Below are 16,290 nucleotides of genomic sequence, written 5' to 3'. Positions count from 1 at the left end.
CATTACCCAATACCCAGTCCAGGATGGCCTGCCCTCTAGTAGGTTCTTCTACATATTGGTCTAAAAACCATCCTGTATACATTCCAGGAAATCCGCCTCCAATTTGGTTGGCCCAATCTATATGTAGGTTAAGGTCACCCATGATAACTGCTGTGCCTTTGCTGCACGCATCCTTAATTTCCTGCTTGATGCTCTCCCCAACGTCCTTACTGCTGTTTGGTGGTCTGTATACAACTCCAACAAATGTTTTCATCCCTTGGCTATTTTGATGTTCTACCCATACAGATTCTACAGCATCCAAGCTAATGTCTCTCCTTGCTATTGCATTAATCTCCTCTTTAACCAGCAATGCCACCCCACCTCCTTCCTTTCTGTCTATTATGGCACAAAGCTTTCAGGTTTGTTTTTCTTATCTCCCTTGTACCTTGCTTCTGTCCTTTTTTGGCCATTTGTCTCCCTGCATTGGTTCCCATCCCCTTGCCCTGTTAGTTTAAATGTGACCTTTCCTCCACTCTCTTTCCCGTTAGCTGCATACATACGCTTCCACGTTGTTAACTCCACCCCACTGTTTAGTTTGAACCCACCCATATATCCAGAATTTGGATCTCCCTCCAATTAAATACCTTGATTGATTGAAAGGGACAAAAGGGAATCAGGCACTTTGGCCCATTGGGTCCATGCTGATCATTGATCACGCGTTCACTAGTTCGATGTTATCCCACTTTCACATCCACCTCCTCCCGACACATTAGGGGCAATTTACAGAGGCCAATTAACCCATAAACCTGCATGTCTTTGGGATTTGGGAAGAAGCTGGAGCCCCCAAATGAAACCCATGCAGTCATTGGGAGAACGTGCATACTGTACACAGACAGCACCCAAGATCAGGATCGAACATGGGTCAATGGCGCTGTAAGGCTGCTGTTCTCCAGCTTGCGGAATAACAGACTGCAATAAGATAGGGCCAGGTTCACCTTACAATCTGTTGTGTTAGCTGATCTTGTCAAACAGTGACTGGTCCGTTCGCTAGTGAAAGGTGGTCAAAACTGCCAGGATACTTCCCCACGATTAGTGTCCAATGATGCCAATTGAGAAATGACCACATAACATTTTGGTGAAGATGACCTTGTGTATAAGTCTATCGAACGTAGTGTGCAAGAAGCAACTGCAGATGCTGGTTTAAACTGAAGATGGACACAAAAAGCTGGAGTAACAGCAGAACAGGCAGCATCTCTGGAGAGAAGCAATGGGTGGCGTTTCGGGTCGAGACCCTTCTTCAAACTGGTTAGGGATAAGGGGAACGAGAGATATAGATGGTGATGTGGAGAGATAAAGTACAATGAATGAAAGATGCAAAAAAGTAACGAAGATAAAGGAAAAAGGCGATTGTAAGCTCTTTATGGGGTGAAAATGAGAAGCTGGTGCGACTTGGGTAGGGGAGGGATAGAGAGAGGGAATGCCGGGACTCCCTGAAGTGAGAGAAATCAATATTCATACCACTGGGCTGTAAGCTGCCCAAGTGTAATATGAGATGCTTGTCTTCCAATTTGCGTTTAGCCTCACTCTGACAATGGAGGAGACCAACGACAGAACGGAGTGTGCATCTGTAGCCAGGTGCAATGGTTTTCTGAAATTGAGAGATTAGGAGTTTATTGCATGAAGATCTACAACATGAAAATTATGTTATGGAGAGAAATTCATGTCTATGGAAATATATATTGCTGTAGTCTTTTGTCCTAGAGGTGAACAGAAGATATTGATGGATTGGAGATTCAGAGGGTGGCGTGGTGCGTGGGAGCAGTAGAAATTAGTAGTTCTTAATGGTCTTTATTTTAAAATGACATCGAACTAGAATTGTAAATGATTTGCAACTGATTTGTCAACAGGAATTTTTGATGTAAATTTATATCTTAAAAATGCATGGCAAGTCTTCTGTTTTATGTTTGTGTCAGAGTTTCTGTTAAGCACTTATGCAGTGCAGCCAGTTTGTAATCTTAATACTTCAGCATATTAAATCATTTTTGATTCAGAATTCAATCTAAACAAAAAGCAACCAAAAACATTTAATTGAAGCATATTTTACACAAACGGATTGCTTCTATAGAATTACCTGCTGTCTCTGGATTAGATTTGGTTGAGAAGTTGACATTATTTATGTTACAGTGGGGATAATTAAAGAGGGGTTTATGCCAAAGTACAAAAAAATACTCTGCAGTGAAATTTGGAATTGTTATAAAACGAGAGTGAGTGGGAATTAGTAGGGTCAATTGTAAATTTATATACATAGAAATTATCTGTTTATTGATGCCGTAAATATTGGATAAGATAGAAAGCACTTTGTTGCAATGGTTAGAGCAAGGATAGGGAGTTGGACAATAGACAATAGGTGCAGGAGTAGGCCATTTGGCCCTTCGAGCTAGCACCGCCATTCACTGTGATCATGGCTGATCATGCACTATCAGTACCCCGTTCCTGCCTTCTCCCCATATCCCCCAACTCCGCTTTCTTTAAGAGCTCTATCTAACTCTCTCTTGAAAGCATCCAGAGAATTGCCCCCCACTGCCTTCTGAGGCAGAGAATTCCACAGATTCACAACACTCTGTGTGAAAAAGTTCTACCTAATATCTGTTCTAAATGGCTTAACCCTTATTCTTAAACCGTGGCCCCTGGTTTTGGACTCCCCCAACATCGGGAACATGTTTCCTGCCTCTAGTGTGTCCAAACCGTTAATAATCTTATATGTTTTAATAAGATTCCCTTTCATCCATCTAAATTCCAGAGTATACAATCCCAGCCACTCTGTTCTATCAACATATGACAGTCCCGCCATCCCGGGAATTAACTTCTTGAACCTGCACTCCCTCAATAGCAAGAATGTTCTTCCTCAAATTTGGAGACCAAAACTGCACACAGTACTCCAGGTGTGGTCTCACTAGGGCCCTGTACAACTGCAGAAGGTCCTCTTTGGCCCCTATACTGAACTCCTCTTGTTATGAAGGCCAACATGCCTCCACTGCTCAGTGTAATACGTTTTTGGACTTCTTCAGTACCAAAGTCACCAGCATTCATCACCAATTGAACTCTTTCTCAGCTTCTGCTCACAACATCCCACCCTTGAGTTCCACACTGGACTCCCCACCCTCCACCCTATCTACTTTCCAGCTTCCAACAGTCGAAGAAATAACTAAACTCATCACCAAGTCCAAGAACTCCTCCTGCTTGCTTGATCCCATCCCTACTGTCCTGGTTAAATCCTGTCTGCGCTCTATCTCACCCATCATAACGTCCATAATTAACTCCTCCCTATCAACTGCTACTGTCCCTACATCTCTCAAAATAGCTTCTGTCACCCCGATTCTAAAAAAAACAGGTTCTGATCCAAACAATCCAAATAACTACCGCCCCATCTCCAACCTCTAACTCCAACCTCTAACATCACTAAACTTCTGGAAAGGACAGTAGCGACACAACTTCAAGTCCACCTTCAAAACAATAACCTCTATGAACCATTTCAGTCCGGTTTTCGCCACAATCACAGCACTGAAACAGCCTTGGTAAAAATTACAAATGATCTCCTTCTCGCAGCTGACACCGGCCACTTGTCCATCCTGATCCTCCTCGACCTCACAGCAGCCTTTGACACCATCTCCCACCCAATTCTTCTGGAACGTCTATCTGCCGTCTATCTGCATCAACAACAATGCACTACTTTGGTTCAGGTCCTATCTACATGACAGAAAACAGTTCATCCAGGGAAATGAGGTCACATCCACAACTGCCACAGTCACCCATGGTGTTCCTCAGGGATCGGTGCTGGGGCCACTGCTTTTTATCATCTATATACAACCTCTTGGCAATATTCTCTGTCATTTTGGAATCAATTTTCACTGCTACGCCGATGATACACAACTTTACCTCTCCACAAAACCAAACACCTCCCTTCCCCCAACTGCCCTCACCACCTGTCTTCAAGCTATCAGCAACTGGATGTCACTCAACCTTCTAAAACTCAATGGAAATAAAACAGAAATCATGCTAATTGGCTCAAAGTCCACACTCTCCAAAACCCACCCGTTCACCATTTCAGTTGATGGCTCACCCATACCCACCTCCTCCCATGTCAAAAGTCTCGGCGTCATTCTGGACAGTACACTTTCCTTTGGCCCCCACATCAGCAATATCACACGCTCTGCATACTTTCATCTCCGCAACATCTCCAGACTCCGCCCCTCCCTCTCCAAAGACAATACAAAAGTCCTCATCCACGCTCTGGTCACATCCCGCATCGATTACTGCAACGCCCTCCTCACTTGCACCTCCAATAAACTTCTTCATCGCCTCCAATGCATTCAGAACTCTGCAGCCCGGATCATCACCCGCACCAGATCATCGGACCACATCACACCCATCCTCACTCAGCTCCACTGGCTCCCTGTGCACCACCGGATTAACTACAAGATTTTACTGCTGACCTTTAAAGCCCTACACCACCTTGCTCCCCAATACCTCTCTGACCTGCTGCTACCATACACTCCTTCCCAGTCACTTCGTTCCTCCTCAGCTGCAATTTTAACTGTCCCCACATTTAGACTCAGCTCCATGGGTGCCAGAGCCTTCAGCTGCTCTGCCCCACGTCTCTGGAACACTCTCCCACCTCCCATCCGTCACCTGGACACTATCGATCAATTCAAATCACAACACAAAACACACCTGTTTAGATTAGCATACCCGACATAACTTCCACCATGTTCACCCTGATTTTAATGACTTAAAATGTTTTGTGTATTTTTTGTTTTTTTGTTTTTTTTTGTTTTTAATCAACTTGATTTTAATATTGATAAATGTATTGTGATTTTATGTCCTGTAAGGTGTCCTTGGGTGTCCAGAAAGGCGCCAGCAAATAAAATGCATTATTATTATATTATGCCATTCGCTTTCTTCACTGCCTGCTGTATCTGTATGCTTACTTTCAGTGACTGATGAACAAGGACCCCCAGATCTTGTTGTACTTCCCCTATTCCCAACTTGACACCATTCAGATAATAATCTGCCTTCTTGTTTTTGCCACCAAAGTGGATAACCTCACATTTATCCACATTAAACTGCATCAGCCATGCATCTGCTCACTCGCCCAACCTGTCCAAGTCACCCTGCATCCGAAAAATAGAAAAATATCGTGGTTGTCAATATTATAACGGGCGGTTGAAAGGATGGTGGATTCACTGCCAGGGTTGTTTCCCTGCCCCATTCTGCCAGGTAGCTGGATGATTTTCTTTTCTGAATCAGTTACATGCTTTATTTTGCTTGTTTGTTCTACAGATTCCTTGGCCTGTGCATTCGCGGTATTGAAGAGAAAAGTCGTTCGAGAAAAGAGAATCTGCTCCAAGAGAATGAGTGCATCATCAAAATAAATGACAGTGAATTAACGGACAAAGCCTTTGTTCAGTAAGTGTGACAATTTCTCAGCCCTCATGACTACAATTTCTTTGCAGACTCTCTAAAAGATCTGTTTTACGAAACAAAACAAACTACTATATAATGGGAGGTACACAAAAATGCTGGAGAAACTCAGCGGGTGCAGCAGCATCTATGGAGCGAAGGAAATAGGCGACGTTTCGGGCCAAAACCCTTCTTCAGACTTATGATGGGCTTCTGTTTGGGTGATCGGCTATTTTTGTTAGTCTTCAATTGATGCAGGAAAGATCCCAGAATTTACCTCGCCTGGTATAAAAACAGAAAATGGTGGAAATATACAGCAAGCAGAGAGAGAAGTTGGGTTAATCTTTCAGAATATTATTTTTGATGAAGCTTTATTAACCTAAAACATTATCTTTGTTTTTTCTCTCTCCATAGATGCTGCCTGACCACTTAACTCCTTACAGCATTTTCCATTTTCAGTATCTGCAGATTATTTACGTTTCGATTTGGCAAGAGATTACAGATTTGTGAGGTTGTCAGGGTTGCCTGGATGAGTGCATTTTGTACATGGTGCACTTCTGCAAAACAGCTCTACATTCCCTCTATCCCAGTTGAAGACGCCCCACTTCATATTTTGTATGTATCTAATGGGCCTGTCCCACTTAGGTGATTTTTCAGCGGACTGCCGGCGACTGTCAAGTTGCCGGCAGTCGCCTGAAAAACCGGCAACTGGAACGGCGACTGTCAGAGTGGAACACACACAAACACATCGCTTCCTTCACCAGCCCGTGTGAATTTTTTAGACAGTGTTCCCCCCGCTTGCCCTGTCTAAAAAAATGCACACGGTGCAAAGCCAAGGTGATACAGACACACACCACGATGAACAGGAAGGTTGGCGCTGTAATTAAGACGGCTTAAGCACAGTGTACGGTAAGTCCTTTAAATGAGGGGGGGGGAGAAGGAGTGGAGACAACTTTTAAGAAGCCAGCGAAACATGGCTGTGAAGCTCGGCAGAATTTAACATATCCTTGGTTCTGAAAACTACTGCTAACCTTTTTTCCCCAATGAGCTAATGAAATTCACCAGTTAGCACCAGTTACAACCTTTGAGAACCTCCGAGAACCTTCGACTTCCTGGCAACCCATTAGGACCTCATGGCGACCCACCTACGGCTCGAGAATTCTCGCTACTCTCAATGGCGGCTTCATTCTAGTCGCCGCTAAATTTTCAACCTGTTGAAAAATTCATGGCGACCATAATGAGGCCGCGACTAGTTCCCAGAATGTGGGAACTCCTCACGACCATGAAGGCGACTCCCCGGCAACCACCCGCAAACATGTGGCAACCATGTGGCGACTGCATAGTCTCCTGCAGTCGCCTAAAAAGTGGTCTAAGTGGGCCAGGCCCATTACTCTTAAGATAATTATCCCCCCACTCTTAAATGTACTTGTTCACAGATGCCTAAGTTACCCCTCAAATGTTTCAATGCTGCCATTTATAATATTGTATTATAATCATTTCTTGTGCCAGCAGTTTCATCACACTAACTTAAAGTGCTTGTTTTAGAGAATGCTCATCTTTGCATTGATTCCTAGATATTACAAAATTATGCATACTTAACTTGAGTATTACATTATTTGAAAAATATGGGAAACGTTTAGTTGCAAAATTCTTTATCTCACCTTTTATCATTAAAGTCTTATTTTTTATTTGCAGAGCACAAGAGATTTTTCGAAAAGCACTACAATATCCTGCTGTTGAACTCCAAATAGTTCCAAGTTATAACAGGGAACGCTATGAAAAATCTGCAATTGGGTCTATTCTGAGCCACATTCATGAGGATGATTCAAAAAACAAAATTCCTCCTACGCTAGGTTCTAAGCCACCCGGCAAACCTGCAGATTTGCTTTATCCCAATAATGCTGAGGAGAGCTCACCATTGATTTCGAAGAAGATTAGTAGCCCGAAACAGTTGAGCAATCACCACTCCACGCATTCCAGGAAAGCATCCTCACCAACATCAATTGGGGGACTTGGAAGCAAGAAACAAGGAAAAAAGATTAAAATTGATTTGAAAAAAGGTATTTTGAGTTATAATCATTGTTATTTGGGTCCTACAGTCAGTGTGTTAATGCCATATAACATTCTCCACTAATTGAGAGTTAAACATTGGCCTTGATCTCTTCTGCTTTGACAGCATAAGAAATACCCTGGTTCAATGTTTTAACCAAAAGATTGCACCTTTCACTTTGGGTTGTTAGACTAGATTCCGTGCACAAATCTCCAGAGTTGAACAATCCTGTGATAAGTGTCACTAAGCGGTGGAAAAAAGTGAGAAGACACTGCTTGATGCACATTTGTATATGTTGCATAATGAGAATGACCTCAGCGCCACCACAGCAAATGCTAGGGTAGGTAGCTCTATACTTAAGCAGTTCTACTTGTATCCACCGATCACTTGCCATATTTGAAACAAGGAATTGCAGATGCTGGTTTACAATAAAAGACACAAAGTGCTGGAGTAAATCAGTGGGACAGGCAACATCACCAGAGAACATGAATAAGTGTCGTTCTGGGTTTTCACTGCTTGTGTGTGGGAGGGAAGGGGAAAGAAAGCTGGAAGGGAGGAGGGCAGGAGAAAGCCTGCCATGTAATAGGCGGAGACAGACATAAAAAGTTGGAGTAACTCAGCGGGACAGGCAGCATCTCTGGAGAGAAGGAAAAGGTGACGTTTCAGGTCGAGACAAGTAATAGGTGGATACAGGTAAGGGTTTTTTTTTTGATATGCAGATGGTTAGACAAAGGGCAGAGCTAAAAAAACAAAAGGTGTGAGACAAAAGGATTAACATGTTGTGAATGTTTTGAGAGGGATGAATGTAAGTGGAAGGGGAGGCAGAGGGGAGAAATGGGTACATCCAGGTGGGGCAACAGGGAGAAAAGGGGGGACAATTGTGAAGCTTGTGGAAGGGAAGAAATAGGTGCCAGTCCAGGTGAGGTACAAGGGAGAGAGGGAGAAAGAAGTGGGGCTGGGCAAAGTGATAGGTGGATACAGGTGAGGGGGGGGGGGGGGGGGGGGGGGGTTGTCCTGCCCATCCACTTTTCTAACTTTATTGCGTCCCATCTCACCCCACCATAATCCGGGTCCCAACCTGAAACATCACCTATCCATGTTCTCCAGATATGCTGCTTGACCAGCTGAGTTATTCTGGCACTTTGTGTCTTTGTTTGAGTGTAAATAAGTGCCTAATAATGGGAGCAGACCCAGTGGACTGAAGGGTCCATTACTGTACTGTATGACTATGGAAAGGAGTGGAATTGCTGGAGGTGCTGTAAGTAGTGGAGGGTGATATGTTGAACAGATTGGTAGAGTGCAAAATGAAGGTGAGGAGACACACATCGTGGTCTTAAGTAACAGTAACATGGGCAGGAAATGAACAAAGACTGCTGAAGTAATTCATGGGCTCTTAAGTGCCTTGGGATGTCTTGTGCATAACATAACATTTTCTTTATTTGGGCATTGCCTCTAGTTACTATGAAATGTTATAAAGGCAATAGCAAGCATAACAATTTTATTACGCTCTGCAGATGAGTATATAAATTGAGAAGCCCCCAAGAGTCAATGGTAAATGTACTGATGTCCAATTTTATGACATTTAGTATTGCAAATTTATTTTTCGTGACAATTAAGAAGGGTAAACTTTCTCTTTAGAATGAACTTCAGTACACAAGAGCCTTTGGCAAGGAAGTTAGTTGTTATTTTTTGTTTTTTGATGCAAATGCTGGGTAATATATGGGGAATAAACAGTGAACTGCAACTGGAACAAATGTTTTTTTTAATGAATATTTCCCATTATCTACCGTAGGTGCCCATTAACTGGAGTGTACTGTGCATTGGAAATCAATTGGGGCCTGAGAAAATTTCCCCTTTGGAAATGAACATTCTCATTAACCATTTTTCAGCTGTCACTTCAGTCAGATCCTGAGATCAGCACTTTTTCTGTTGTTACATGGATATTGCAAATGTTTCTCATTATTCTCACTCTGTTGTAGTAGATTTGTTTTAAGCATAACATTTCAAAGCATCAAGTCATTACAAATACATATGATGCATTCATTATTCATTTTTTTACATTACCCCAAAGGCCTAGATGGAGGCAATGTGCCTTGCCACTGAGTGCATTCTAATAGAGTCATGGGGAGTCATAGACTGATACCGTGTCCAACTTGCCTACACTGGCCAACACCCAGCTACACTAGTCCCACCTGCCTGCGCTTGTTCCATATCCCTCCAAACCTGTACTATCCATGTACCTGTCCAACTGCTTCTTAAATGATGGGATAGTCCCAAACTCAACTACCTCCTCTGGCAGCTTGTTCCATACACCCACCACCCTCTGTGTGAAAAAGTTAACCCTCGGATTCCTACTAAATCTTTCCCCTTCACCTTGAACCTATGTCCTCTGGTCCTCGATTCCTCTACTCTAGGCAAGAGTGTGTATCTAACCGATCTATTCCTCTCATGATTTTATACACCTCTATAAGATCACCCCTCATCCTCCTGCGCTCCAAGGAATAGAGACCCAACCGACTCAACCTCTCCCTTTCGCTCACACCCTCTAATCCTGGCAACATCCTCATACATTTTTTCTGGATCCTTTCAAGCTTGACAATATCTTTCCTATAACATGGTGCCCAGAACTAAACACAATATTCTAAATGCGGTCTCACCAACGTCTTATACAACCAACATAACCTCCCAACTTTTATACTCATGAGGAATGAGGAATATTGTATTTCCTTTCTAAGGGGCGTATAGCTCTTATTATTGGGATGCTGCTTATTCTCCATGGGTATATGTGATCCTACCACACATAATCTCCAAAGCAAATTGTATCCAACAATTAGGGTCTTTTTTTGAAGAATAATGGTGAGCTGGATCCATTCAGTTGCTAAATAGCTCAGTATCAGTTGAACTAGTGCTCTGTAAATGATGAGAACAAAATAGGTTGCTTAAACTGTGCCTTTATTTCTGCTCAAGTGTTCAGTATCTGTAAGTCTGTTTCCAGTTCGTTTCTGCTGTAACTGGAACTTCAGTATATGAGGAACGATTGAGAAAAACAGGCCCTTAACACAGTTCTGTCCACTTAATGTGCTTTGCCATTCCAGTGAAATGTACAAGATATATAAATGTTTAAAGTGTGCACCTCCAGACTACTTCCCTGCGGTTTGGTCTTTTGAATGATCTTTCCATAAACTAGGGTGCAATCCCAATTCTCCAACCTACATCTTTGCAGACATTGGACTTTTTAGCTGGAACTGTTACGCTGCAATGCTGAAAACTATATTCTACACTATGTATCTTTGCTCTACCTGTTTTCTTCGAGTTGGCTTGAATGTATTCATGAGTAGTATTATCTAATTTGATTACATCGGATACAAAACAATGCTTGTCACTATATCTCAGTACACGTGGCAATAATAAACCTAAACAGTCATCTGATACCTACTGCCGCAGACACAAGAGACTGCAGATGCTGAAATCTGGAGCAAAAGGAACAAGCTGCTGAGGAACCTAGCGGGTCCGGTAGAATCTGTGGAGGGAAATGGACAGTCGATGTTTTGGGTAGGGTCCCTTCATCTGATACCAGCTGCTGCCTGGCTCACTGGTCACCTTGTCAGCTAAACCCCCTCTTACCTTGACCAGGTCTGCTGCTGAAATGTTCTTCGGTGAAGTTGGCTCCAATCTGTTCAGCAAGGGCATAATACTAAAAGGCTGACGTGGCTACAGTAATGTATCGACAGCCAATTCCAGCATTCAAAAATTTATTTATTTCCCTTATACGTTAAACAATTTTCAAAACAAATTGAAAATTAACACGAGAACACATTTAACTTACAACTTTTAAATTGTTTTCAACACAACTTAATAAAACTCAAAATAAATTACCTTGTACTTCCTCTTTGCCCTAATAGCCAATCCCCTGTGTTTGAGTGAATGGCCTCACTGTTCCTTTGCCAGGTCTGATCTGGCAAAGGATCAGCAGGCAGATTTCCCAGCTTAAATGCTGGGGAACTGAGAAAATGTGCACTTAACTCCTGGACTCTGAGTGAAATCACAAACAGCTGTGCAGAAGTTTGGGATTTAAGCGTGTGTGCACATTTGTACACTTCCGCGCAGATACCAAGCTAAATCGGGAACTGCTGTTGCTCTGGAAACATGCTTTGGATAATACTTGCATTAAAGGTGCTTTACAGTCCATCTCTTCTGGAAGTCATTAAGATAAATCATAATAGAAGGCCAAAAATGCTGGGGCATGCCACTCGTTACATCCTACCAATTTGAAAAAGACCTGTTTAGTCTGACACCATCTTCTATTCGCTAACCAGTCCTCAATAAACACTAACACACATCGCTTAACACCACAAGCTCTTAGCTTGTGTTTTGGCCAGTTATGCACCATCTTCTGAAGATCGAAAGTCACTACATTTTCAAGATTCTGACTATCAATTCCACTTGTTACATTCAGAAAAATTATCAAATGTGATTTATCTCCTCTGAAACCTTGTTGATTTGGCTTCAGTACATTAAGGTTCTCTAAGTGGCTGGCTATTTCTTCCTTGATTATTAACTTCAGAATCTTGCCAACTGTAGATGTTAGGCAAACAGAACGTAGCATCACTTCTTGAGCAATGGAGTTATATTTGCAGCTTTTCCATCCATTGGCACCTTCATGGAACTATGAGTTTTGAGAAACTTCAACAAATGGCTCCAACGTCTCTGCAGACACTTCATTTAAAACCTTGAGTACAGGCCAATGGGGTCTGATGACTTGTCTGCTGTAGTCCAATTAGTCATTGGAACATTCTGTTCCTTTCAATAATTATTGTTATGTTCTTCGATAGTGTTTGAAAATAGCCTATCCGAAATGTTTGGGATAGAAACAGAAAAATAGGTGCAGGAGAAGGCCATTCGGCCTTTCGAGCCAGTACCGCCATTAAATATTCATGGCTGATCATCTAAAATTAATACCCCGTTCCTGCTTTTCCCCCATATCCCCTGATTCCTTTAGCCCTAAGAGCTAAATCTAAATCACTCTTGAAAAACGGCCATTTGCTGTCTCCTCATCATGAAGATTGATGCAAAGTATTGATTTAACTTATCTGCCATTTTCGTGTTTCCATTATTTATTCCATATTCTTTTTCACTAGGGGTCCCACACTAACCTTAGCTGCCTTCTCGCTTTTTAAAAATATCTATTAAAGCCTTGTTTCTGTATTACTTACCAGTTTTCTCTCAAATCAATTGTCTCCTTCCTTGTTATATTTTTAGTCTCTTGCCACAGGTTCTTGTGAAATTTCCAGTCCTCTAGTCTACCATTAGCCTTCGCCACTGTATATGCTCTAATCTGTGATTTAATATTCTCCTTACCTTCCTTTTGAAGGCTCATCTTTCACTTGGGATTCTCTTTTCTAATTGGGATAAATTTCCGCTGAGCATTATGAATTAGCTGTTTAAATATCTGCCACTGCTCATTCCTTAGTCCATTTACGCAGCCCACTCCAGACAACTCTACATTATACATTTCCTTATTTAAGTTGGTTGATTAGTAATGGGGCCCCAAGTGTTTGCCCTCAAACTGTATCTTGAATTCTACTATGTGTGATCATTCCTCCCTTGGGGATTCATAATCACAACAATTTTTCATAAGCTACCATAATATACACGACCAAATCCAAAATAGTTTGTTCCTGAGCAGGTTTGGCAGCATTCAGTTCCAGGAAGTAAACCCCGAGATACTCCACAAATTCCTCTTCCACTGTGCTTTGCCAGTTTTAGTAGTCCAAATAACGTGCAGTTTTAAATCACCCATGATAATTGTGGTTCTTCTTTTTTACATGCCTTGATATTTTCTCACTTATGCTTTATTATAGTCAGAGAATGACTCTATACAGGCCCTTCAACCCAACTTGCCCACACCGGCCAACATGTCCCAGCTACACTTGTCCCACTTGCAGTCCCTTCGACCCAACTTGCTCACACCGGCCAACATGTCCCAGCTACACTTGTCCCACTTGCAGTCCCTTCGACTCAACTTGCCCACACCAGCCAACATGTCCCAGCTACATGAGTTCCACCTGCCCGCGTTTGGCCCATATCCCTCTAAACCTGTCCTTTCCATGTACCTGTCTAACTGTTTCTTAAACATTGGGATAGTCCCTGCCTCAACTACCTCCTCTGGCAGCTCATTCCATACATCCATTACCCTTTGTGTGAAAAGGTTACCCCTCAGATTCCTATTAAATCTTTTCCCCTTCACCTTAAACCCATGTCCTTGATTTTCGTTTCACCTACTCTGAGCAAGAGACTCTGTGCATCTACCCAATCTATTCCTCTCATGATTGTATACACCTCTATATGATCACCCCTCATCTTCCTGCGCTCCAAGGAATTGAGTCCTAGCCTACTCAACCTCTCCCTATAGCTCGGACTCACTAGTCCTGGCAACAGCCTCGTTATTTTTTTCTGTAAACGTTCCAGCTTGACAACATCTTGCTTATAAACATGGTGCCCAGAACTGAACACAATACTCTAAATGTGGCCTCATCAACATCTTGTACAACAGACCTCCCAACTTCTATACTCAATACTCTGATAAAAATCAATGTGCCAAAAGCCTTTTTGACCACCCTGTCAACCTGCAACTCCACCTTCAAGGAACCATGCACCTGCACTCCTAGATCCCTCTGCTCTCCAACACTCCCCAGAGCCCTACCATTCAGTGTGTGCCTGCCCATGTTAGACTTCCCAATATGCAACACCTCACATTTCCCTCTATCAAATTCTACATTGTGAACATGGAATGAAGTACACCAGAAAGGAAGAAGTCTAAATTAATGACTACTTCACCTGGAAAGACTATCCTTGGATGTGGGAAGGGAAGAGATGAGACAGGTACTTGGGAAAGTTCCATGAGACGGAGAGTGGTTGGTGGCGATGGAAGAATTGATCAGCGAGTTTATAGAGGGAGTGATTGCTACAAAATGGCACAAGCGAGGGGAGAGCAATATTCCAACTGCTGGTGGAATCTTGTTGGAACTGGTGGAAATTGTAAAAAAATGATCCGTAATAGACAGATGCAGATTGGCTGGAAGGTAAGGGCCAGGAGTACTCTGTTCTTTGGCTGTCCTGGAGGAAAGTGGTTGAAAGCAGGGAGTGTAGTGTGTTACAGGTGATAATTGCTCGTTTCTAAGCTTCTCGCCAGTCTAGTTTCAGTAAAAACACTGAATCAAGCACTTGATCAACTAAATTTTATTTTACCAAAAGCGCAACACAGATCACACACTGTACCTATCCCACCGCGGGTTCGATCCTTGCGTCTGCCCATTCAAGCCCTCTAGGCCTCGCACAGAGAGGCACTCCAGAAGGGTATGCGGTCCTGAGCGCTCTTCCAGAAGATCGACGCTGAGCCTCTTGATCGCGGACTTTTATATGTCCCGGGACCTCAAGGGACTGAACCACATGGGGGTGGTCTCTTAATCACCCAATTACAGATATTGATTAACCCCATACATAACAGACATTTCCCTAACTCAATGATACAACAGTTCAATACATTGTACTCACAATGGACTTCAAGATGGAGTCAACTTGGAAACATTTACCCTGATTAACAGAAAACTCAGACAAGGCTCAACACCGCATCCAATCAACACTTAGCAAAGTCAGACTCTGCAACATTATTTACAACTATTTACAAAGTGTATGTCTGGTTTGCAACCATCTAATCCATGCTATGCATTTTGTACCAGATTGACAGGGTTTGCAGATCTTCCCATTCTTTGCTTGCAAATTGTATCTAAGCTCCAGACACTCTGGCACCTCTCGCAGCCTGCCCAAGCTCTGCAGAGAGTAATTCTAATTTGACCAAATCTCCCAGCAACCCTGAAACTTAACTCCATTTTGAAGACCTAGCTGGTCCAATTTAGCCAGAATTGGTGAGTTGAAAGGAGTGTTGAATAAGGCTGTACTGAGTTTAAAAGGAGTGTTGAATAGGAAGGATGAGACCTAGGTTGGATTTGAAATCAAGGACAACATTATCAAATCAAGGAGTTATTTTATGGAAAACACTAAATTAGTTGGAATCCATGAACAGGAATTGGAATGCGGCAGGATATGGGTAGAAGTATTTTGGATAAATTAGGGATTTTGAGGAGTTTAATATTTGATATATATGGCAAATCATTTTTTAATTTTAGTTAGATTTTAAAAAAATTAGAAAAACAAGATGTTTTACTTCATATTGATTCATGGGTTCAAATATCAATTGTATCAATAGTTTCTAAAATTTAGACGTGCTTGTTTTTTAAATCGAATTTAATATATCCAACAACTTTCCCTTAATTTCTGTCCACATGCAGGTTCAGAAGGTCTTGGTTTCACAGTAGTCACCAGAGAATCAAGTGCACATGGACCTGGTCCTATTCTGGTCAAAAATATTCTACCAAGAGGAGCAGCAGTTAAAGATGGTAGACTGCAGACTGGAGACAGGATCTTAGAGGTAAGGAATTCTTCTGTGTCTTCATAACAAAAGCAAGGTCTAGACGACAAAATCTGTGTTTTGCTAGCCAGCTACACATATTGATTGTACACAAAATTGCTGGGGGAACTCAGCGGGTGCAGCAGCATCTATGGAGCGAAGGAAATAGGCGACGTTTCGGGCCGAAACCCTTCTTCAGACTGATAGGGGGTGGGGAAAGAAAGAAGGACAAAGGGAGGAGGAGGAGGAGCCCGAGGGCGGGCGGATGGGAGGAGACAGCTAGAGGGTGAAACTGTCTCCGGAGAGAGGAGGAGAACTTCTTCAAAGTAGGCAT

General features: G+C 42.5%; 1 protein-coding gene across 2 annotated transcripts in view; it reads left to right on the top strand.

The window, feature by feature from the left end:
* The window catches only part of pard3b (par-3 family cell polarity regulator beta), a 1,048,449-nt gene that overhangs the window by 487,988 nt on the left and 544,171 nt on the right, over positions 1-16,290 (top strand). For both annotated transcript variants that reach the window (XM_033024356.1, XM_033024355.1), the window contains exons 7-9: positions 5,320-5,445; positions 7,135-7,499; positions 15,838-15,977. In XM_033024356.1, coding sequence (XP_032880247.1) covers positions 5,320-5,445; positions 7,135-7,499; positions 15,838-15,977 — 631 coding nt within the window. The remainder of the gene's footprint in view (positions 1-5,319; positions 5,446-7,134; positions 7,500-15,837; positions 15,978-16,290) is intronic.

This window comes from Amblyraja radiata, chromosome 7 (assembly GCF_010909765.2).
Source record: "Amblyraja radiata isolate CabotCenter1 chromosome 7, sAmbRad1.1.pri, whole genome shotgun sequence".
Classification (NCBI taxonomy): domain Eukaryota; kingdom Metazoa; phylum Chordata; class Chondrichthyes; order Rajiformes; family Rajidae; genus Amblyraja; species Amblyraja radiata.
This window is presented reverse-complemented; position numbering and strand designations above follow the sequence as displayed.